Source organism: Myotis yumanensis, unplaced genomic scaffold (assembly GCF_028538775.1).
Source record: "Myotis yumanensis isolate MYYU_CA2020_CCGP unplaced genomic scaffold, mMyoYum1.0.hap1 SCAF_16, whole genome shotgun sequence".
Classification (NCBI taxonomy): Eukaryota; Metazoa; Chordata; class Mammalia; order Chiroptera; family Vespertilionidae; genus Myotis; species Myotis yumanensis.
Window position 1 is genome coordinate 41,115,609 of NW_027223767.1, and position 25,107 is coordinate 41,140,715.

Consider the following 25,107-nt stretch of genomic DNA (forward strand, 5'->3'; position numbering starts at 1 on the left):
TGACTTCTGGCTGCAGACAGGTGTTTCCAATTTCTCAGGTTTCCTCTTAAAAGAAATGCATCCACGTTAGTGCGTCTGTGTGCAGGTGGGGAGGGAAGAACCACATATATATTTTTTTTCCATCTTTATTGTTAAAAGTATTACATATGTCCACTTTTTCCCCCCCTCATTGACCCCTTCTATCCCACCCGTTCTCCCACATACATTTATTTTCACACAAAAGTTGCCATGTATTTATTATACATTTCTATTAACTTAATTATGTACAGTTGGCTCAAAAAATCATGATCCGTACATTATCACACATTCTGGAAAGCTTCTCATATCTATCAGGATGGGCTTCTCTTGTGACTCAACTGAATCTGAGGAAAGAACAGAAGAAATCACATACCTGATTTATAACTGCTGATCATCAACAAACATGTAAAAAACAAACAAACAACATGTGCTGACAATGTAATTTTCAGTGGCAAAACAGCTGGAGTGCTTTCCCCCACAGCTAATGTTTTGCTCAATATTATTCTACTTTCAAAAATTCTTTCCTCTATTTAAATTCTATATGCACTCCCAGTCTCTCCTCAACATGTATGAATCCCAAAGATCAAATCAGTCAATTGTAATGAATAGGCCCACTGCAAAGCTCAGCCTCTTGTCTACCATGTCTCATTTCAAAGGTCAAACCCTGGGAGAAGCAGCATGTCCTCCTGTTTTAAATTTTGGGCAGCAAAACTAACGACCAGACATTAACTAGGTCTATGACAATCTACTATTAACTAGCTACAGGGCAAGCACTTATAATCTCTCAAGAAACTTATAGTATAAAGTAAGAGGATTTGAAGCTCCGGGAAGCTTTAATTCTATCTGAAGATACTTCTCACTGTTCAGTCTCCTTTGTGGATTAAATGTTTAGTAATTACATTAGAGAGCTGACCTCAGAAGAAAAGGGCCAGATTACTGTTGAAATTCCCAAGGACGCTCTGCCGGTGTGGCTCAGTGGTTGAGCATCAACCTATGAACTGAGATCATGGTTCAATTCCCAGTCAAGGCACATACCTGGGTTTTGGGCTCAATCCCCAGTGTGGGGCATGCAGAAGGCAGCTGATCAATGACTCTCATCATGTATGAGAATCTCCCTCTCCCTTCCTTTCTGAAATTTATTGATTTAAAGAAAAGAAAAAGAAATTCCCAAGGAAGATTCACATCCAACCAGGCTCTTCCTGATCTACCTTCCGTCCCACTCCCCTAAAGGAATACATAGCAACACAGGGGCAAAGAAACAAAGATCAGCTAATGTGGTCCTTTTGCCACCGACAGCAATGGGCGTAACCTTAAAACCTGAAGAAGCAATTTAAAGGATTTTCTTACTTCAAATGATCTCTTTAGAAGTCTGAGTAATGGTGCAACCTGCAAAAGTAAAAGACAAATCATCTAAACAACGTTGTGATAACCCAGAGTACTGTCAATCAGATCACAGAAGGGCACTTAGGGATATTTTAAGGGGGTAGGAGGGTGGAGTATAATCAGTCATTCTCACCAGGCAGCTAGGCTGACTTCTCAATCGGACATTCTGAAGGAGTCTAATGCTAACACCTCAGATTTTAGATGAAAGTCTTAAGCTTGTCCCAAAGCATCAAATTGGGGTCTAAGAAATACCTGACCAGCCATACCCCACAGAAATGTTGTCAGTCCAACCTACTTGTCAGAAACTCTCACTAGAGAGCAACGCTCTGGTGAAAACGCTAATGGCCTGTGGGGCTTACTTAAACAAAAGAAAATTTCAGTTATAATAAACCAAAGGAAGAGAATTTCTAAGTGCAACAAGACTATATTCTTTCATATAATCCAAACTGAAAGAATCACCAAAAATGATCTGAAATGAGGATGGAAAATATCAATTTTCCAGATATAACTCATTTTCCTTTCAAAGTAAGTTGAACTTGAAACCATATTATTGTTCGCTATATTCTTCTCACAGCTATATCCTCAAACTCAATTTACATGCCTCCTTTTCTTCACTCCAGATTTCATTTTATTTCGAAAACAGACCTTCCCCAAAGCATATAAACATAAACGCAGGCTTCTATGCAGCACCCACTACCAACAGAAGGGAGCAAGGCGGTGGGGCTGTGATAGAAGTCACAGGTCTCCAGCTCTTCGGTTCTCCCTGAAGCCACCTGTCACAGAAATCTCCTGGCAACAATGCTACTAGATTTCACTTGTTCCTGCTCTATAGCCAAATATATTGAGTGCAGAAAAGACCCTGGACAAAGCATAACTTTTGGATATCTTTGTGGTTAACGTCCTTATTTACAGCTTACAGCTGCAGGAAAAGAATTTTTTTTTAAAATGTAAATCTAATGAGTAAATAGCAAATTGCCAAATCAACATAAGGCACAAGAAAATGGCAATATTATTAAAGTGGCTACTTTTCCTCAATTTGACATTCTCAAAATACAGCTTACTCAACAAATAACAAATAAAATTAAAACATCCCCAGGTGAACCTTTCTGCTAGTGCCATTTTATGGTTTTATGGTAGAAAAATGCATATTTTGTTAGATAACAGAGATGAGATGTCAAACTCTGTAATTAACTTATTGTAACTGATTACAGAATTAACAAATTATATATAATGTGTTAACAATAGCATCTCTTCACACTTTCAAAGGAAGATTATAGATATTTCTGACTTTTACACATAAATAATACCTACCTATACAGTAGGGCCCTGCCCTTTTCATTCCCCAAAGCAAAGTATCCACTTCTTGGAGAAAAATCCATGGTATGCACAAGAGAAAGATTCTTCTGCTTAACGACTGGGAAGTTTGAAAATACTGTACAGGAAGGAAGGTGAACCTGCAGGAAATAATGAAAAGCTTTACATTTCAACAACTGGGAACTCAACTTTCTTAAATTTTAATCTTCACTCTTATCTTTTAGCTGGAACAAAAAGCTCATTTTGACTGTAGTACACATTAATGTAGCAAAATATTCCAAAATTAAAATTTGATTTTCAAATTTGAGAGGGAAGGGAAGGAAGAGAAAAAAGCATTTTCTTGATGTTTTTAAAGCTGCATCTAGCATGGTGCCTGGGAGATTCAAATGCTTGCCAAATAAATGAATAAACTAAGTCAATAGAAATACCCATTAATGCTCTCACTTAATGACCACAGTAAAGAATACTAAAATCTGTCACAGGGAACGGATACTTTAAACATTATGAAGAGTCTGATTTTACATGACTGAAGCCTCGGCAAAGTCATGCCATGTATTCCAATAGCATGTAACTTATTTTCTCGCTTTTACTTTTCAACTATGCAACACATCCTTTGCCTTTGGCAATCTCTCCTCAAGGAGGACTGGATCATGAAAACCTGGTTTCTCAAGTGAAACTGTGTTCTGATTTAGAGCTAAAAGCTCCCATCAAGGCCAGGCCTAAGCACATAGGCACACAGCCTCTTTCTCCATGAGTCTCTGGAGAAACATGAGCCCAAGTCCAGGACAGGCAAGACAAGCCCTCACCCAGTTTGCAGATAAGTAAAACTCAAGCATGGAATCTGTTACCTTAAGCAGAATAGGACTTTTACAGCCCTCACTTTCAAATGTTCTCTAGCTCTTCCAAGAAACACAGCACCCTCACATTCATACACACAGTTATCATTCAGCTGGCTATCTTGGTAGTCTGCCATCCTCCACATTTCTAGACGAGACTTTAAACCATCCAATCAGGTGGTTTTCATAGACAAGTACCATTAATATATGCATTTGTCTATTAAACAGGTTTTAGTCAGTCACTTACCAGTATTAGACCCTACTCCCTGATATATACCTATGGACCATTATATGTCAAGAAAGGATGTAGTGAATCCCCGAGTCATTTTCAATTATTCTCGACTTCTCCAGAAGACAGGCCTCACTGCATAGCATGGCATCAATGCAAAGGCATTAGTGCCAATGAGAAGTGGTCTTGACCCATTAAAGCTAAGAAGTTGGCAGTACCCAATTTGAACTTAACCTTTAAGCTTCTTAAATACCACTCTGTATAGGGTCTTTGAAAAATTTAAATATATATATTAAAGTACATAATAAAGCACATTAGTATTTTAGGAGAGAAGCCACAGTATGGATATTGCAGAAGGTTTTACGCCTAGTTTGGGAATGCAGGAATTATGTGTTTTGGCAAGTGGCCTGGCTTCTTAATTATTTTGTTTAGTTAGTATAAGTTTGCACCTCCAAGCATGCACCAACTTTGAAGAGGTGATCCAAGGCGTCAGGGGAGCAGACAATCAGGAAATAACCACTTGCTGCAAGGGCCAAGGACAGAATTGCCCCAAGCCTTACTTTTACTTCCATCCTATATGTAACCTGGTCTTCAAACTATGCCCATATATTTGCTCATTAACTCTTCTGTCATGACTCAGAAGTTTGGGGACTGCTTTTCTGACTCTTCCAAAACAAAATATACCGGAACCAACCTATCTACTTTAATAACTGCTTAAAGAGAAGTGTATTAAACTACCTTTTTATTTTCTAACTGAAATTGGAAAAAACAGCCTCCTAATTTGGATTCATGTTACTTTATACTTAAGTCAACTGCTTATTACAAATAGGAACTCCCTACAGGGCAAAAGTTGGGGTACAAGATGTATAGTAATATTTTTAAAGCTAATTTGTAACAGAAGTTAGCTGTGTATTTTAATAGCTAAATCAACAGAACAGAGTACCAAAATACTGTGGTAAATACACACACAACGCCTTACATATGGTGCCTTCATGCAACAAATAACCTACACACCGGTACAGAGTGGCCATGTACTGATCTTCCTATTGGAGAATGAACATCAGCTTATCAACAACTCATTTTATCTCCTCTACTGACTTGGCTATTGGGGGCAAAAACTAACAAACTGTTCACAATGTCCTCCCAAGAGACTCAATTCTATCTATGTGCAACTCCCCATTGTAATCTCTCACTGCATTAGCACATCTTTCCTCAGACCTATGACCTACCTGGTTAGAAGGTGGCAGTGCTCTAACCTCTATGGTTATCGTCATTTTAAGGTATAATTGAACAATTAAAACCAAACTTCTTTACTTTAGAAAGTTCCCTTTATCTCCAAACACACATCTGTCATTACATTTAAGGGCCCAGATATCAAAATTCAACAAGTAAAGCTCGCTCATCCTTAATTTAATAGATAAGAAGTTCTCCAACTTTCTACTACATCCAAGATTACAGATGTAATAACAATTTAACTTCCTGGTCTCTTAATGTCACAATGCTTTAGATTTATATTCACTGTGCTGTGCTGAGATAACAGAGCTGTTTGGATCATTATGAGAATGCATTTAACGATGCTAACATTGTTTCACTGAGATATTCTGAAGTTGCTAGGCCCAGCTTCTTTCCATTAGATATTATGGTTGACTAACATTTAAAAAATGGGATTTGGCTGTTACTAATGAATTCCTTGTGTGATTTTACCACAATAAAACACCATAAATGCTGTCCTCATCACTGAAGCAAACTAGGCAGAATTTACTAGGCATCTTGCAGAATATATTATGTCTGCATGAGATAGATCCCATGGTTTTATAAAACAATTTACTACCACTGAAATGATCAATGATTAATATGTCCTAGTCCACCACCCCTATTAAAGGAATGGAGATTTTAAAGCTGACTTGAATTAGAACCTTCTCGTTTACCAAATGACTCATTCAACAGAGGCAATAAAACAATGCTGTATTTTTCAAACACTTTATTCTAGCAGAATCCTTTCCCTCCTCAAAGAAAGCGTTACGCAGAATGCCATATGTACCAGGTAACAGTGAAGCTGCTCTATGTGATACAGGTGGGAGCTGGGCCTCCTCCTTGACCTACGTGCCATCTGAAGTCCTGTACACATTCTAGGGCTCCGAGGAATTCAGTCAAAAAAGTAAAGTGCTAGAAAAAATATGGAATCAGGACGTACAGTACTGCCCTTCACTAGCTGTGACTTTGAGTAAGTTAATCCTGAGAATTGTTATTTGACTCAAGTTTTTTTGTAGAATTCTCTGTAAATCTTTGTAAACTATACACTATTATACAAAGCTGATGAAGCATGCCAGACTCTTTGCTGAATGAAAGATAAAAATAAGTCTGTGAAGCGCCTTCCACCTGGTAGTATACACATAATAATATACATAATATACAGTATTGCAAAATGCAATACTGCCATTCAAAGTTCTATGCCATCTGTATACCTAGTGCCTAGAGCAAATAACCATTAAATGAGTGAAGAAACTGATTCTGCTTAAGGGGAAAGAAACTTACAGAGATGCAGTGACTTGTAAGCTGAGCTCTGAGACTGGGCAGAGAAGAGTAACAGAGGCCTGAGGCTGCTCTCCTTAGAAAGGCCCACTACCCACAAGGGGGGCCCTGAGATGGTGTCTGGGAACTTGACTGGTACACAGTCCCCTACACTGATCTGAAACTTCCTCTAAGTGACCAGGGTGGCGCACTGTGCCTAACCCATGGATACAATGTGGTCTACGCTGAACACCTGCCTGTATTCCTGGGAGCCTAGAATTTTGGTACATGCTGGGCAGAGGGTCCCTACATATGATCAACCCCAATAAAAACGTTGGCACTGAGTCTCTAATGAGCTTCACTAGAAAACACTTAACATATGCTGTCACATCTCACTGGAGGAGTTACACCTGTCCGGTGATTCCACTGGGAGGGGACTGTTGAAGTCTGTGCCTGGTTTCCCCCGGACTTTGCCCCAGGCCGATTTTACTCTGTATCCTTTCCCTGTTAACAACTCTTAGCCATAAGTGTGACTATATACTGAGTCCTGTGGTTCCTTCTACAAAATCACCAAACCTGGGAGGGGTCCTGGGGACTCCTAGTACAAAGGTATATTCACAAGCACTACCTAGCTATTTAAACTGCAATCTTTTGTAAAAAATATATTTCTCTTCACTTCAGACAGAGAGAGAGAGAGGGAGAGGGGGAGAGAGGGAGGAAAAGAGAGAAACATCAATGATGAGAGATAATCATTTAAAAAAAATATTTCTATTGATTTCAGAGAGGAAGGGAGAGGGAGAGAGAGAGAAACATCAATGATAAGAGAGAATCATTGATCGGCCACCTCCTGCACACCCCACATTGGGATCGAGCCCTTAACCCTGGCGTGTGTCCTGACTGGGAATTGAACCTCATGGTTCCTAGATCAGAGCTCAATCACTGAGCCACAATGGCCGGGCTAAACTGCAATCTTTTTACACAATTTATTTTCAAATCTAAAACTTGCCTCCACTCCACTAAGACAACATACCTCAGAAGGTAGATGAGGAAAGAAAACTGAAGAGGAAAGAAGTGTTTGCCTTAAACATATTCCTTAATAATATGCTGAAGAAAGAAACCTGTGAAAATGAAGAATAGCCACTTATGAAATTTAATAAAACAGCACAGCTTTCCCAAAACAACTGACATAATACAAATGTGGTGGCTACTGTGCATCTTTCCTACAACCACACCCAAAAGCGACAATACTAGTAATTTCTACATCAAAAGAAGCTACTCTTTAAAATAATCCACACTCTCCTTTCCTGTTATTTTTCCATGTCTTCAACTTAAATTTTAAAATTATCAATGATAAAAGGAAAAGGTAAAGAAATATTACCAATCTGACTGCTTCTTTCATTTTTTCTGAAGCAATTGCCAAGATTTCTGTGGTAGGATTGAAGGCCAAAGAAGAAACACCAGTAACCAAGTTCATTATAGCTTTTATCGGCTTTGGGTTTGTTTCTTGGAGACAAGAATCTTGACTGTAAATGTTTACCACTCCACAGTTAGAACTGCAAAGAAAAAAGGGAATATGACAGGTTAAAACAAGCAAAGGGAAAAGCAAAGCCAAAGGGGCCAAGACGGTCCCAGGCCTATCTGAACATCTAGCCCCACCACCTTCTGCTTCTGGACAGCGAGACCCACTGGACCTCCCACCCAGGGAGGATTTAACCAAAATCTCTTTAGGGATCAACTGTGTTTAGGCTAAGAAAGTCATAAAAATCCAATCCTCCAAATTCTAAAACTACAGGTGCTGGTTGGTGGTTTGGTGGGTACGAATTACAGGTATTTAATGCCTCCTCCTCCCACCTTGGATCCTTAGAATCAAGCAGAGGACTGAAGCCATTGTTTTCTAGTGATCACACAAGAACGTCCTAGATCAGTGGTCGGCAAACTGCGGCTCTGCAAACCGCGGCTCGCGAGCCACATGTGGCTCTTTGGCCCCTTCAGTGTGGCTCTTCCACAAAATACCGGCTCTTCCACAAAACACCAACTTCTGCACATGGGCCACGAAGTTTCAATCGCACTGTACGTGCACGCCCACATGTGGTATTTTGTGGAAGAGCCACACTCAAGGGGCCAAAGAGCCGCATGTGGCTCTCGAGCCACGATTTGCCAACCACAGTCCTAGATAATACTTTCAAAATTTCTACAGTTCTAACAAACAGTATTTCCAAAGAACATGTGTTTTGGTTTATACCACCTAGCCAGATGAAGGCAAAAATGCTTTAAGTGCCTTTAAGGCCAAAACAAGTAACTAAAATAGTAACAGGAAAATTTGACGTGATCAAATAGATATTTCAAATATAAGAAAAATACAATGAAACAAGGCAGTCCAGTGTTTTCTTTGCTAAAGAACAGATAAACCACCAATAATATTATAAGGCACTGCACTAAGACAACAAAATGTAAACAACCTGGGTTTACTGATCTCCTATTACTCAACAGTTTATGAACAGTACTTAAGCACCATTTAGAATATCCAATTCTTGAGTATTTTCTCATTACCACAATGTGATTCTCTTTACTCACCCACAAGCCACATACTGTCCATTCCTAGATGCTGCAATGCTCAATCCATATAAACTGCCTTCATCAACAAACCTGTTCAGGCACTTCCTAGAGTTCACATCCCAAACGTAAACTTCCCCGTCCGCTGAAAGAGAGAGCCAAAGAAGGTTTGGTTAATTTTGTTTTAAACTTGAAAAGCAAGTGAACTGACTGATCTTAGTCCCTCTTGAACAGTACAAGGGACTACAAATAAATACCTACTACCAATAACCTAGATCTACAAAACTGGCCTAAAAATATTTCTTGCATACGTTCCCATGTATAGAAAACTGCATTCTCAATTAGTCACTAATAGTATCTTTAGATTTAGAGTGAACATCACAAACTCTTGAGTTGAGCTTTTAGAAAAAGGTTCTACATTTCACAGATTACTGGAGCAAATTTGAAAAAAAGAATAAAATAAAAGAATAAAATACCCACCAGCCCAGGTTTTCAAACATCTATCAACAAGTATTAGAGCACCTAGTATGTGAGGCTAGGTGATTTAGATGTCAGATTGATGATAATGTTGATGGTGAAGCAAAGGAAGTGAACTGATCCAGACCACAAGGAATTTATAATTTATTTAAGAAACTACACAATTTACCTATTACCAAATAATTTAAATAACAAGGAATGCTAAATATAAACAACCATAAATAGTTTTGAGAAGGGAGAATTTGTACAAGGAAGAATATTAAATCTGAAGAGAACACAAACATTTTCATAACAGAAATGGCCATCTAATTGCCAAAATCAGTCCTTAATTTTTTTTCTCACACCTATAGCTATCAGTATTGATGATCACCCTCTTCTCCACACCCAGTATCAATTTATTTCTATAATAACCCTACAAGTATCTCAAAAATGGCTCTTCGCTCACCTATTTCAGCTCTTCCTTTTTTGTGTATATTGCTCTCAAGTTCACTATTCTATATACTTTTATCCTCCCCATGGAATTGAATAAATCTCACTGTTTCTACTCTTTACTTAACAAATAAAATCTCCCAGGCTGGCATACAGATTTAGGGTAGGTAGCAGGGAAATATAATTGGAAAATTTTAATAGGATCGTATTTCAAAACTTTTTCTGCAGGGTAATGGTACAATAAAGAAAGGTGTTTAAAGATTAGCTAGCAATCAACTAAAATGGAAAAGAAGGGATCAAGGGCAGAAAGGTCACCCAGAGAGCAAGTCTATTTAAATGATCACAAGTTGATGAAGACTTAAAGCAAAAGAGGCAACAATGAATCCATGAGGAAAAAGAAAAAAACTGATAAAGTTGAAAAGAGAAAAGGTAAATTATTTTTTCAATTATCCTTCTATCTCAAAACATTCTTTATAGGTAACAATATGAACAATATGATGTCAACCACATAAATGACTTCTTTCAGAAGAGAAAAGGAAGAGAAAAGAGAACAGGGGAGAATAACAAGTAAAATATAGGCAACCCCCCATTACCAAGACTCAACCTGTGATTACACCTTCCCTCCTTTTAGGGCCTTTCTTATGCTAAATTTGACCTCCTCCATGGTGACCAAATTTGTAAGTATTTTACATCCACATCCAATTCATATACTCCTGCTGACTCTCCACCTCTTCTCCCCAACTCTGACTCTCCAATGGTCCAAGGGCCATTTCACTAGGATTATTACTCTGAACCAATATTTGTTCTGTACCTCTCAGAAAACCTAGAATAGGGACTATAGATACTGCTGACCTTCTTATATTAATTGGTTAAAAAAAAAAATCTAACTCGGTTTTGTGAAAGTTTGATTCTAGGCCAAAACAAAACTTAAATAAAAGTTAAAGCTTACGTTAATCTTTTTAAAACTTTAAATAATGTTATAGTATCAAATGCTCCTTGCTGAGGTAAAATAAAAATTATGCTAAAAAGCCCTGCAGAGATTATGAGATGCCACTCCTGGGCAGAACCACTCAAACACCCCCACTACCAAACAGCATGGACTACACTGAGATTGGGATGGCCCTCAAAATCCTTCAGGAAAGGGAGCAGGAGGCAAAGATGACACTGGTCAGACAGGCAGAAGAGCAGGAAAGCACAAGATACGGGAACATCAGGGATGATAAAGAGCTGGTCAATAGTGCTGCAGAATATCAGGAAAGAGGAGGTCTGAATTGCTTTGAGTCAACAATAAAGAAAATTCCAAACATTATCCAAGTCACCAGGAGCTAAAAGAAAAGGGGTGATGATTCTACGTAACTTTCAAAAAGAAAGTCTTAGAATGACACATCTTTTAAATAAGCATTTACTTTCCCTCTTTTCCTCAAACATGTTAGTGGTGTATGTTAAATGGTTAGCTCTTCACTATCATTAGCTAATAAATGAGAAGGCCAATGGCAACAAAAAATGCATGCTAAAAACAAAACCGATTTGCTTACTAAGACAAGAAAGTCTAAAATAAAACACAATTTTTGATTAAACTTGAAATGTAAACACCTTCAAAGCTTCAAAGAAGCTTCTGATCATGTCATTAACTTACCCGAAGAGGCGTACACTTTCTTACTATCTGAAGAGAACGTGGATGCTGCAATCCTTCCATTTACTTTCATGCTACTAATCAATTCTTTAGTCTAAAAAAGTAATAAATATTGCTTATCAAATCGCTGCAGGAGGGGCACCGAAGAATCACACCTTGTAGCATAGGAACAACCAGTTCTCCATTTTGTAGCACCTCCTCGGCGTTGTTTTTCCCTGTACCCCAAAGTTCTCCCCCAACTGCCCACAGCTTCTCCCCAAGAGCCACTCTGCTCCTCTACTTGGGATGCAGACTTACGGACACCATGAGTTATGGTTCAAGACCATCCCTGCACTAATGTCTTATCCTAGAAGAAGCAACGACTAATAACGCTTCACCTTCATTGACAGCAAATGAAAATATCCAGCAACGCCATTTATGAGCAAGAAGGACCCATCTGAGGAGACTTCGAAGCTCCTTACTATCTTCTCTTTCAAACCTTAGGAAGAAAGGGGAATCAATTAAATAAGGATTAATATGGTTTTCCATAAACCTATCTTTCATTGACATTTGAGAGTTTCTGATCTTTTAAAATATCCAAGTACCTCAAATTAAACAAAACCTAGCCTCAGCCACTGAATAAGTCTGACCCTCCTTCCACTCTCTCTGAAAAGCAATGGAAAAAAGTATCTTCAGGTGAGGATTAACCAAAAAAAATTTTTTTAAAAAAAGGATAACTGTATTTTCATCCAAAGCTTACAGTATATTATACTAGTTATATAGCGTTTTGCGTTTAACCTCACAAAAAATAGTGATAATTGCTAGTATCAGTATTATAATTGCTCTTTACAAATTGCTGGACCTTTCAAAATAAAAGCCAGATAAAATTTACAATGTGGCCTAAGGAAAGAAGATACAACGCTTTAAAGATGTCAAATACAAACCCTTTTATAGATTTGTGAAGATTTTTAGGTCAACTGCTGACAATTGATAAGAAAAGGGGCGGCCAATTTCCATAGCATAGTAAGTGGGTTTGTGACAGGCAGTTAGATGGACATTTGGCCAGGTACAGAAGGTCACTAGGGCGGAAGGCCTCGGGTGCCTACCAACAGGCAAAACTGGAAAAACAAGGACCTCGCCCCAGAGTAACCTCTCCTCCCTTAGCATATAGCTGGTCATGCAGTTTAGACCCCTTGACCTTTCTTATCACTGATCACGTGGCTCCAACTCTCTCCTGGCACGTCACTAGTCATGCATAGACACAGACCCCCTTGGAGAAGGAACAAGGGGCTGAAGAAGACTCCCAGGCAGGCCCTTGCATGACCACTCCCTTAAGCATTAACCCCTAGGGATAACATGGAAGCCTCAGTTTTGTTTCAGCTCCAGGACCAGAAAAGCAGCAAAGCCAGACAGAGATACCATGGCTGACATTAGGACCAGATAAACTGACTAATGACCCTCCTCTGCCTGGCACCAACCAATCACTGGAGACCACAACCCTGATTGAAAGAACACACCTGGAAAGCTGATGTATATTCTATTGAGACCCTCCCGAGATTTCCCAATAAATACCCTCGAGACAAGGATCTAGTGCATGCCTTAAAATATATTCCAACCTCTAAATGCAGTACTTTATTTCCTTTAAATGTAAACCAAAATTCTACCATAACAAACGCTAGAACTAGAGGTTACCAAAATTTCCTCAAGAGCAGAGAGGTGAAATAATTTGTCGAACCAAGTGAAACACACATCTTCTACCTCCCAGGCTCATGCTCTTTCCTCTGCATTAATTGCTAATTTTACAGACAAGTATTTGCAACTGCTTTTCTGGTCTAGGGGGATATATATTTCCAAATTATGATTTTCCCATAATAAGTGTTCAATGCAAAGCCAGTTCACTGTTTTCATTCAAACATATTGTTTCACCAATGCACTGACATTTTCTAAACAATACTATAACTAAAGAAACTTATTTTTAAGAATCCTATAGGGAGGGAGCATTTGATCTTGCTCCCCAGCATAAGTCATCATTTTGGCTCAAATAAATCCTTATAAAAATTCTCTTAAAATTATGAGGAGGAAACTAAGGGGCTGTAAATACTGTTAAATGAACTCAGCTATGGGTTCAACAGAAACCTTACCTCTCACTTGATGTACTGGAATTAACTTTCCGGCCAGCATATCATAGACATAAAGCACCTTACTGTGGGTACTTGTGGCTAAAACCTCTTCTCCATTAGCACTAAAACGAGCCTTAAAGATTGGAAACTTTTCCAAATAGATGCTCTGAATTTTAGGATTTGTTTTCCCATCAACCTGTAAGGAAGTACAAAATATTCCTTTTGGTTATTTCCATAGACCCTGTATCCTGGTGGCAAACTTTTCACTTCAAGTCGTCATTTAAAAATGCAATGACATACCTGAAACAGTGATACGGAGTTATCTAGTGCAGCAACCATCACCACCTGAGCACCAGGATGGAACTGCACAGACGAGATCCGAGCAGTCGTAGGACGTTCAGCATTGGCATGTAGGCAGTTCTTCATCTATGGAAAAATAAAGCTGGAATTTTAACAATTCGAATGGGTTAACATTTTCTTTAGAGCATGAAGGAAAGACATTATAAAATAGTTTATTTGCAGAACAAAGCCCACTGGAATGGTACCAAAAGACCACAGCTCTGCTACCAACTAGCAGGTCATTTTACCATACAATAATCCATTTTTACTGTCTATCAAATAAGGATTAGATTAAGCTCGTGGAGCACCAGGATACAGTCACTTCTCCAAGATCCACCCTACTGGTTTGGTTTTTTGTTTTTTTTTAATCTTCATCTGAAGACATGTTTTTATTGATTTTTGAAAGAGGAAGGGGGAGAAACATCAATGTGAGAAACATTGATTGGTTGCCTCCCATGTGCACCCCAATGGGGCATTGAACCTGCAACCTAGGTATGTGTCCTGACCAGGGAATCCAACCCACAACCTTTTGGGATACACCCTATTTGGCTTAAAAGACTGACTTCCAGGGAAATTTTACCTAAAACTATGCAGCATCTTTGCATTCATGGCACAAAATAAGAGGTTCTATGATTAGCATGACGTACTTATGTTCTGCAGGGTGTGTGGTTGTTAGTTTAAAGTAATGACTATCTCATGCATCATTCGAACTATTTTCAATTATTTGTTTTTATAGGGTTTTCCTTCTATATTAAAATTTTAACTACATAAAAAACAAGGTATTATGTGTATGCTTTATAACCACTGAAGTTAAATTTTTATGGTGACTCCATTTTCAATGGAGGTGAATTCACCCTATGAGCTCAATGAATTGTCTTAAGGTGGGGGGAGATAGAATCACTTTTTCCTAATAATTTATCACAATAGGGTCCCCTTCCCCATCCAAATATACATGCCACGGCTTTACAGTGGGGAAAAATATCCATGTCAAAGAGAGATCTGTCCATGTGACAGATATTTAACTGAAGCACGGTGCTGGGTAGGCACTCGGTTACTGCAATGAACAAGCTAAACACAGTGACGAGTTAGAAAGTAATGAGTGTAGACCACTTTAGATACAGAGGCCAGGAGAGACCTTTCTAAAGTGTCATTTGAGCAGAAGGGGAATAATGAGCTGGCTATTAGCAGCGCCTGAAGAACAGACAGGCAGAAAGAAGAGCAAGAGCACAAGTTCTGAGGCAAGAAAGGACTAAGCTCATTCAAGAAACAGAAAGAAGGCCTGCAGAGCTTGACTAGGAAACACGGAGAAAGGTCTGAGATGAAGTTTTGGATGTAGGCAGAAGCCAGACCATGAAGGGCAGCATAGACCATGAAAAGGAATATAGACGTTTTCAAAACACAATGAAAAGTGACATAATGCTTTATTTTAAAAATATCTATATGAAGAGTAGTTCAGGAGGAAGTAAAGTGGACGGGGGAAACGAGTTACAAAGCTACTGCAGTAACCGGGGTGACAGAGGACAGCGGAATGAACTAGGCTGGTGCCAAGAGAAATAAAGAGAAATGCAAGAGGAGAAATCAAATGGGATTCCTAAAAGATTCCTAGGGACATCATTTAACTTTCTTGATCATTTTTGTAACAGATGAAAAACTAGCATAAGTATTTACCAAGGCAAAATGACAGCAAACACATTTAGTCCCACAGATAAAAGGAATCCATACTGTTGTAACTGGGAAGCATACTGAATTTCAGAGGTAATTAGCTGGGGAGGCCCAACTTCACTGACTCTCACCTTTAAGATTCCTTTAGGAAGAGAAGTCGATGTGGATATGAAATTCCCAGTCCTTTGCAATAAATCATCTTCATCCTCTTCACTTTCATCTAAGTCAAACAAACCCACAAGGCTGATCTTTAGAGTAATTGAGATGAGCATTACCTACCCCAGATGTCTATAGTTGAAACCTCAACTCCCTTACCAGCCTCCCAACCTTAACTACTCTATTTAAGCTGCAATTGGTAAAAGTAAAACAGCAAAATACATTTGAAACAGTGGAAAAGGATGACACAGAGCTCAATATATATGATCAAAATCAAGCCTGACTCTAGAATGAAAGACACACATTCAGACAGTGACTAGAACAAGATGAAATGAAGTTGAAATAAACTCAGCATTTAATTTGAGAAGAATTCATATTGAGTTCTTTGGCAATAGGGTGGACAGCAGAGCTAGCTTAACAACTCTCGTGAAAAAGAAGTAGAACTGAAAGACCAATGTCAGCAAACTGTGTATTAGAACTTCAAAGAGAGCTAAGAGCGCCCTGCTGTGGCTCAGTGGTTGAGCATTGACCGCTGAACCAGGAGGTCACGGTTCAATTCCCAGTCAGGGCACATGCTCAGGTTGCAGGCTGTCCCCAGTGGGGTAGGGGGGAGGAGGGGAGGTGCTGATGGATGATCCTCTCTCATTATTAATGTTTCTATTTCTCTCTCGCTCTTCCTTCCTCTCTGAAATCAATAAAAATATGCATTAAAAAAAAAGAGGGAGAAGAAAGAGTACATTATGTGATGTATTTAAGCGGAGGCTAAATTATCATCTAACAGATGTTGTAGAAAAGGTTCTTGCAGTGAATAAAGTAAGCTACAACACTAAGATTCCCTCAACCTCTACAAGTATCTGGCTGGAAACCAGAAGATACACTTCTATTTAATAACAGGCTGAGTTTTCCACAGCATTATATAAAACAAGTAGCTCCCTGTATGGGGGCTCCCTGTCCTTTAATACTATGAGGACTGATGGGTGTGGTGAAGGTGTACTTTACTACCATGAGGACTGACAGGTGGAGGGAGGGAGGAGAGGTGGTAATCAAACAGAAACTCATCAGATATCAAGGATGCTAAGGAAGGACTCCTGAATTATGTGGGAGGACTTATCTGGGACTCCCTAAAGGATTTCAAAGGTCAATTCCAAGTATAAAATTTATAACTCCAAGCACATAAATCAGATCTTGGCTTTGCCATTCATAGTTACATCTAAACTCAAGTATCTAAAAAGCAGGAAACAGTGATAGTACAAACCAAACTTAAAACCTGGAACTGAAAAATAAGTTTTTATAAAGTGACTAATCATCTGGGCTTGACCTGACATGTGCTCCTTAGGCAGACATCCCATTTTCTACTGGTCAGCTGAATTAGCTGCCAATGTCTTCAGAAGGGACTATGAATCAAGAAGGAACAGTACTACTCATTTTTCCTTAACCCTATGCCATAAGGCAACACAGTTCTGTTGAGGAAAAAAATCATAAAATCCATCCATTATGTCTTTACAGTGGAGAATATGCTGTTAAGCAAGCCTTACATTATTGCAAAAGGGCTTCCCTCAGAGAAATGGTGGACTTCAAAACCAGATTTTTTTTTTAAAAAGACATATTTGAAACACCAAGTTTTTACAGAAGCAGAGCAACATTGAACAGAATGTTGAACTACAGTGGGAAGCCTGGGGAGGGTTGGGGGGGGGGGGGGGGGATTAAGAGACCAACTGAAGGACTTATATGCATGCATATAAGATTAACCAATGGACACAAGACACGGGGCCGGGGGGGCGGGGGTAGGGGCCGGGGGAATGTCAAGGGGGGGAAACAAGGAGACATATGTAATACTCTTTGTAATACTTTAAGAAATAAAAATTATTAAAAAAAAAAAGATATTCTATTAAATATTAACTTTTAATTCAAAAAAAAAAAAAAGAAACACCAAGTTTTGTTTGTTTTTTAAATATGGAACGCTTCAGGAATTTGCGTGTCATCCTTGCACAGGGGCCATGCTAATCTTCTCTGTATCGTTCCAATTTTAGTATATGTGCTGCCGAAGTGAGCACGAAACACCAGGTTTTAATGAGCCTCCTGAGAAAGCTCAAATAATAACAGAACAGGAATAGAACTTCTTTACTAATAAACAAAGGAATCAACACTTACCATCTGAAGATGCTTTCCGCTTATTAGTCTCTACCCAGGCAGGTACTCCCCCCATGGCATGCTGAAATCTAAGCAAAAAACATGAAAAATGTGTATGGTAACCACTGTATGTTCATAGAGCATGATACATTTAAAGAATACAGGTAAGACCATCCTTGAGAACATGTTTATATTCTCTTCCAAAGAAGAGAACAAAAAGAACAAAATACTCCCAAAGAACTTAATTTGGAAACTTTCATGAATCTCTATCTAAACTAGTCCTGGATACAGGACACCTGGATACATATTTGCTGTTAATTATTTACATCTAGTTATATGGTTGTCTTATTTGCTCATTTCAACACATCCGAGATCTTGGGGCTCATCCCAGATGGTGAGCCCTACCATCACCAGGATTTTCCCTTGAAGGAATTATTTAAAACCCCGGCACAGAGAAAAAGATCAGACCTGAAAGAGGCTGAAACAACTAGAATTGGAGGGGCAGTAGACCGTAGATGAGAAAGAGTTCCAGAAACCTGCACAGTAGTTGGCAGACACTTCTGCTGAATACTAAGCTGCACACTCATAGGATGAAAACTCCATGAGGTGAGGCCAACAACTACTAAGGAGCTGTAAGTTGCACAATACCAAAGCTCAGGCACTGGAGTTCCAACCAGTTAGAGAAGGTCCTTACTGAACACTGGGCATTCAGTAAGAGATGCCAGGAAGGGCATACCTTAGTAATGGAGCTAAACCAGCCTGGAGTATAATATACTACTCTAGAACAAAGCCAAAAAGAAACCTTTTAAAGGATCAAACTGATCTCTGAGCCAATTAACAGCCCACCAACACAAAGTTTAACAGTCATTAAAAGAAAACAAAACAAAAAACAGCCCGGCAGGTATGGCTCAGTGGTTGAGTGTCGACCCATGCACCAAGAGGTCACCGGGTCCATTCCTGGTCAGAGTTCCAGGCTCGATCCCCAGCAGGGGGTGTGCAAGAGGCAGCCAATAGATGTTGATGTTTCTCTCTCCTTGATGTTTCTATCTCTATCTCTGTCTCTCCCTCTCCCTCTCTCTCTAAAATCAATACAATTTTTTTAAAAAGCAAAAAGCAAAACCCAGACACTGAAGTTAACACACACTTCTCAGAATCCAAAATTACTAGACATGCATAGAAGCAGAAAAATGTGACCCATAACCAGAAAAGTCAGTCAATAGAAACAGACACATGAACAGGGGTGGGCAAACTTTTTGACTCGAGGGCCACAATGGGTTCTTAAACTGGACCGGAGGACCGGAACAAAAGCATGGATGGAGTGTTTGTGTGAACTAATATAAATTCAAAGTAAACATCATTACATAAAAGGGTACCGTCTTTTTTTTTTTTTTTTAGTTTTATTCATTTCAAACGAGGCCCGCCTAGTTTGCCCAGGGCTGCACAAGAATGACAGAATAACAGGATTAGCACACCAGGACTTTAAAATAGCTAATACAAACATATTCAAGTATTTAAAGGAAGTTTAACATAACAAAAGGGAAACAGAAACTAAACAAAATACAACAGTCTCAAGCTGAAAAGATCTTCTAAAGCTGAAAAAAATATAAAAATACAAAAATAAATAATAATAAAGCTGAAAAAATGTAACACCTGAAATACTGTAATAGAGTCACTAAATGGGCTTAACAGAGTCAAAAAAAGTACATACTGTATATGTCATTAATGACACTCTGAAAAAAAACAAATCTGTAAGAACAGAAAATATCAGTGGTTGTCAGGGACAAGAGGGGTTAGAAGTTGAGGCAAGAGGGTAGACTACCAAGGGTAATATAAGAGAACTTTTGGGGGTGATGGCAATGGCCTATATTTTGATTCCTTATCTTAATTATTGTGGTGCTTACATGACTAGTTGTTTAACAAAATTCATAAAGATACTTTGAAAGAGTGAATTTTACTGTAAATTATACTTCAATAAACCTACTTTTTAAAAAAGTAATAATGCAATAAACCTCTAGAAATGCTTTTTAAATGTCGGTACAAACAAAAATAAAACATTTTCTTTCAACAACAAAGATAATAATAAAATAAAAAACATAAATATTTTTAATATTTTTCAATGTTTTGCCCTGGCCACACGGTGTGGTTCAGTTGGTTGGACTGTTGGTCCATACACCAAAAAAAAAAAAAAAAAAAGATCTGTAAGTTTGAACTGGAAGAATCAATATGAAATCATTATGATAAAATATACACAAATTTCCTAGCTCTGTCCAACTAAAAGAGCTTGGAAAGTGTGAAAAAGAGATGGCTTACCATATACAAAGGAACAAGCAAGTAAGCAACATTATCATTGACTATGATATTTGGATGATAAGATTACAAGTTTTTTCTAAAATTTTTTTGTGCTTGTATTTCATCCTCCCTCAAAATACTGAAATTTAATGTCTTCCAATAGCAATGTTCGTACTGTTTCAAAATGGAAATCATATTACCCAAGAAGCTATTACAACCAAAGACTGAGCGATCAAAATAAACTACTGGTTATAAAGACCTTCTCATTAAGTCATATGAAAAAGGATACTTACTCTTCCTTAAGTCTCTTTTGAAGCTCATTTTTTGAAAGTTTATTTTCACTGGCATTTTTCATCATATCTTTCCGGAAACGATTGTTCATCATATCAACCCTATAAAAAACAGAACAGCATGGTTTAAGTGACTTTTAAAGAACTAATATAAAAAACAACTGTTGTCTTTAGTAGTTTGAGAAAACTAACTTAATTGAACAGTATGTCAAAACTTGTAAGATATGGAACATCTGAGACGCACATTCTCTATTTTCCCCAAAACAAACAAAAAGAAGTCTCCAACATTTTACACTATACAACTTACCCTTTGAAGAGCTAATATTTCAAATACATAATGACTTTAGACACAGCTTATGCCATTCACCTAAATAAAATCTAGGTAAAATAAAAAATTAAATTATTTTTTTTAAAAACTTGAAATACTATGAAGGAAAAATATAGGCACCCATTTATCTCTCTCTGATGGACTTTTTACTTTTTAACAACAACAAAAAAAAGAAAAAGATTCCTAGACTTGACCATATAAAAACCTAAATATTCTATCAGATATTTTTAAAAGCATTAAAAGGCAAACAGAAAGCTCAGAGAAAAACCTACAATAAATTTGACATATAAAGGTTTGAAATTCTCAACGTGTAAGGAGCTGATAAAGCAAGATCATTAAGAAACAGTCTCATCTGCCATTTGTGACGTGAATGAACCTGGAGACATTATGCTAAGTGAAATAAGACAGACGGAGCCTGGCGGTGTTGCTCAGTGGTTGAGTGTCGACCTATGAACCAGAACATCCCATTTGGAGGCCCAGACAGGGCAAATGCCTGGGCTGTGGGCTCAATTCCCAGTGTGAGGCATGCAGGAGGCAGCAGATCAATAATTCTCTCTAGATGTTTCTCTCTCTCTCCCCCTCTCCCTTCCTCTCTGAAAGCAATAAAAATATATTTACAGGGGAAAAAAATACTGAATGATCTCTTTGTATGTGGAATCTAAAAGGCAGACCACAAAGAAGCAGAAAGTAAATGGTAGTTACCAGGGATGGGGAGGTAAGGAAAATGGGAGAGATGTTGGTCAAAACTGCAATTATATAGAATGAATAAGTCTAGAGAGCAAATGTACAGCATAATGACTACAATTAATATTACTGTGTTGTATAGTGGAAATTTACTGAGAGTAGATTTCAGGGACTCTCACCACACACACAAAAAATGCAAAGTATATGAGAAGGATATGTTACTTAGCTTGACTAGTAATCATTTTACTACAAAATATCATGTTGTACCCTTAAATACATATAATTTCTACTAAATAAAGTCTCTACAGTAAACAAATAAACAAAGCCATAAGAGGACATTTTAAGAAACACCAATGAAAAATGTTTTCTCAGCACTAAGTATATATTTTCCACCCATTAAACTCACAAAGTCTGAAAAAAGCATTGCTTGTAAGAATGAAATGCAATGGGCACCTTTTAATGGAACGATAAATTGGTAGGACCTCATGCTCAGTCTAACAGTGTTCATCAAGAGTCTTAAAAAATGCCTGTGCTCGTTAATTCTATCATAATCTTTCTTAAATAATTAGAAAAGTGAGTCAATGTTTATGCTTAAATGTGTATCTCAACATTAATTTTTTTAAAGGGGGAAAAAAAACTATCCATCCATTAACAGCTATTGAAATTACAGTAAATTCATACAATGGACTATAATACAACCCTTTTTAAATGTTTATGAAGGCATTTCTTTTTCAAGTGGGGAAAAATACTTGTGTCATTTCATCTACTAAAGTACATATTGTGTATACAGATTTTTTAGTCTTTTCTCAGTTTTAGGCATTGTGCTAAGAGCTCTACATATACTACTTCATTAAATCTCAAGAGTCTTTTGATATAGTTACCATCATTATCTCCATTTTACAAAGGAGAAAAGGTAGTTCCAAACTTGCCCAATGATCAGTTAGGAACTGGCCAAATTAGGAGGCAAAATCAGGTCTAGACAACACAGAAGAGAAAGGGAGGGTAGTACGCCAACATGTTAACCTCGGTGGCAAGATTATGAATGACCTTTTCTCTCCTATGCTTTCCAATATTTTTCAAATCTTCACATAATCACATATTCGTAAAAAGAACTTTTTTCAAACCTTCGATATAACTTTTAAAGTATTCAGAGAGATTGCGGAAGAAAACATTCGGCAACTTACATTTCCTCATCTTCATCTTCTTCATCCACCCAAACTGGCTTCTTTTGAGGTGGAAAATTATCTTTTGCTTCATTCTCCACTTCTGAGTCACCCGAGTCTTCCTGTACTTGAACCTAGAGAAGAAAAAAGGCCCTCAAGCACTAAGGTTTTCATGTCCCACGGTGACAGACACGTAAACCTTGGAAGTTAGATGGCTTGTAGAATGTTTTGCTTTTACGGCCCTCTGATAAAATAGTAAGACAGAATGCTATCACAGCAAAGGCTGGAGGGAAAAATAGGAAATGAGGAAGTTCGAGAACGGTACCGCACACTGGACAGGCGGGGTAAGATGGAACAGTCAAGGAGAGAACATCAACATGCTCAAAGGAAAAGACCAAGCAAGACAAGAACAACAAAAGGTAAATTGACAGATGAAGAAAGGAGCAGGAAAAACCCCAGAACTACAGAAATTACGGGACCAGAGGCCAACTAGCATCCAAGATAAAATCACATGACTGAATGTCTTAATTAGTTCGTATTTCATATTCTTAGACATACCTCTTCTCCATTTCTTCTGTCACTCCTGACCCCATCCCTTTTTCAGAAATGCTATACTGCACTAACAAGTCTAAATCTAGACCACACACTACCTGAAGTGAGCTTGAGCTTTCCCCAAACCATAGGGTAGAAATAAACAAATTACTCCTACTGGCTGTTACCCACCTACGACCGACCCTTCAAAGCCCAATAAATCCCACCTCACATGGACAGTTTCTTTTCCTGACTAGGAAAGAGTCACACGGTTCAGCACTTTTCCAATAGTAGCTCCTTATCTCTCTACTAGATTAGGCACCCAAAGGGGTTTCTGGCCATCAGCTGTTACTTGTTGGGTCCACGCTCCTTTAGCAAACCGCCATCATCAGTGAGGTCCTGCGTGGCCACCCTTCTCTCCGCACACTTATCTCCCTTTTCCCGAATGCTTTTTTTTTCTCTCTTCAGCACTTGTCATTGAGAACTTTACAGTACTTCTCTCCTTTATCTTATGCCTCTGCCACAATACATAATAAGCTCCAGGAGGGCAGGGATTTTTGTCATTTTTTCCCCATTGCTGTTTCTGCTCCGGTGCCCAGAACAATGCCTGGGGCTCCTTATCTTCGAATAAAAAGCCAAATATATAATAAAAGATGATTTTTTTAAGTGTGCAAAAACAGGATTTTCATTGCTAGGAAAAAAATACCTGGCACCTAACAGGCTCCCAAATATTTGCTGAACAGACGAATACGTGATCATTCTCAACGTTGGAGAGAAAATCATTTGGAGAAATGTTAACACGCAGATTCCCAGGCCCGTGCCCACGAATTCTAATTCCACAAACCCAAGTGGAACTCCTGAATCACCGCCAGGTACGGAGGCAGGCGATCGGACGACCCCGAGGGAGGAACACGGAGTATGAGGACGCGCGGGGCTGAACCACGAAAGATGCTCCCAACTACAGCCGCCAAACACATAGGTGTTGCGCGCCCGCTGGGTACCAGGCGCAGCAGCTCCCACGCCGGCGGGGAAGGCTCGGTCTCCGCCCTCCCGAGACCTTCCGCCAGGCCCCCCTCGGCGCCCGCGTTCTCCCGCTCCCTCCCACCTGGGTCTCCCCGGCGCCGCAGGTCGCCCAGGCTCCGCCTCCGGAGGTTCGCCGCCCACCGCGCGCCCCGCCCGAGCGCGCCCAGCCGCCGCGCGCCGCGGCCTCTCTCACCCGCGGGCCTCGCAAACGCCGCAGCAGCGCGTCCTCGTTGTCCGCGGCGTCGCCGAAAACCAGCTCCTCCAGGCACCGCTCCACGGCCGGCTTGTCCTCCTCCAGCGTCAGGCGGTGCAGCTCCCGGAGCCGGCTCTCCTCCGCCGCCGCGATCGTGATCGCAGCGGCCGCTGCTCTCGGCCCGGCCGGCGGTTTCCGCTGGGATGAATAAGCAGCCTTTCGGGGCGGCCCGCCCGGCCCCGCTCCGGCTTTCCTGTCCGGCTTCATTGGGGTCTTCCGGTTCGGCCTCGATCCGGTTCTCCGCTCCGGTTTCGTTCGGCTCCTCCGTTCGGGTGGCATCGTTGGCTTGGAGAAGAAACGCAGGCGCTCACGTGGAGCCTCAGTGCGCGTGCGCCGAGGCGCGGAGCGGTCCGCGGCGGCCGAGGCCCCCGGGGGCCGGAAGGAGCATGCGCAGCCGGCTAGCACGTGACCACCACTCTCGCCCGACGTAACGCCCACTCCCCGCACGAGCCCCTCCCGTGTGGGAGTTCCTCGGGGAGGAACAATCTTCCGGGTGGAGGGGGAGGCGGCGTGACTGGAGTGGAAAATTTTTTTCCGACACAACTTAGCAGCGGCCACTGATTGAAAGGAGCACGAGGAAGCCAGAGTGTGAACTCAGATGACGGCATGAAACGTTTCCTCTTCCTCCTGACTTTTTAGCCGCGCCACTTAACGCGAGCCCCTACTGTATTGTCCACCCCTCCGTCTTGGTACGGCCCTTGGAGTACGGAGCCTGCCGAGGGTCCCACGCTGGACGCGAGCGAGGAGGGTATGTAGGGAAGTGGGCCAATCGGGGCG

At 39.8% G+C, this 25,107-nt stretch overlaps 2 protein-coding genes and 1 non-coding gene across 6 annotated transcripts in view; 1 reads left to right on the plus strand and 2 right to left on the minus strand.

The window, feature by feature from the left end:
• Window positions 1-125: 125 nt before the first annotated feature.
• On the minus strand, window positions 126-24,702 carry UTP18 (UTP18 small subunit processome component). Of its 2 annotated transcripts, XM_070393409.1 has the most exons (14): window positions 24,271-24,698; window positions 22,545-22,657; window positions 20,352-20,450; window positions 17,791-17,858; window positions 15,615-15,703; window positions 13,783-13,908; window positions 13,504-13,678; window positions 11,761-11,861; window positions 11,387-11,477; window positions 8,866-8,989; window positions 7,670-7,844; window positions 2,713-2,855; window positions 1,366-1,404; window positions 126-362 (listed from the first exon to the last, which is right to left on the minus strand). In XM_070393409.1, the coding sequence occupies exons 1-13, from the start codon at window positions 24,607-24,609 to the stop codon at window positions 1,380-1,382; spliced, it is 1,668 nt and encodes a 555-aa protein (XP_070249510.1). In that variant the 5' UTR covers window positions 24,610-24,698; the 3' UTR covers window positions 126-362; window positions 1,366-1,379. The 2 variants fall into 2 exon arrangements, with proteins under 2 accessions (XP_070249510.1, XP_070249511.1); XM_070393410.1 differs by lacking the exons at window positions 126-362; window positions 1,366-1,404 and adding an exon at window positions 7,322-7,409 and having other exon boundaries at window positions 2,769-2,855; window positions 24,271-24,702.
• LOC138995299 (U6 spliceosomal RNA) lies at window positions 17,587-17,693 on the minus strand. Its single transcript, XR_011468608.1, has one exon. It is a non-coding gene; the product is annotated as a U6 spliceosomal RNA (small nuclear RNA).
• MBTD1 (mbt domain containing 1) overlaps window positions 24,283-25,107 on the plus strand; it is a 48,065-nt gene continuing 47,240 nt past the window's right edge. Inside the window, exon 1 of one of the 3 annotated variants that reach the window (XM_070393400.1) lies at window positions 24,283-25,078. The gene's annotated coding sequence lies outside the window, so the exon portion shown is untranslated. The remainder of the gene's footprint in view (window positions 25,079-25,107) is intronic. The other 2 variants (XM_070393405.1, XM_070393408.1) reach the window with 2 other exon arrangements.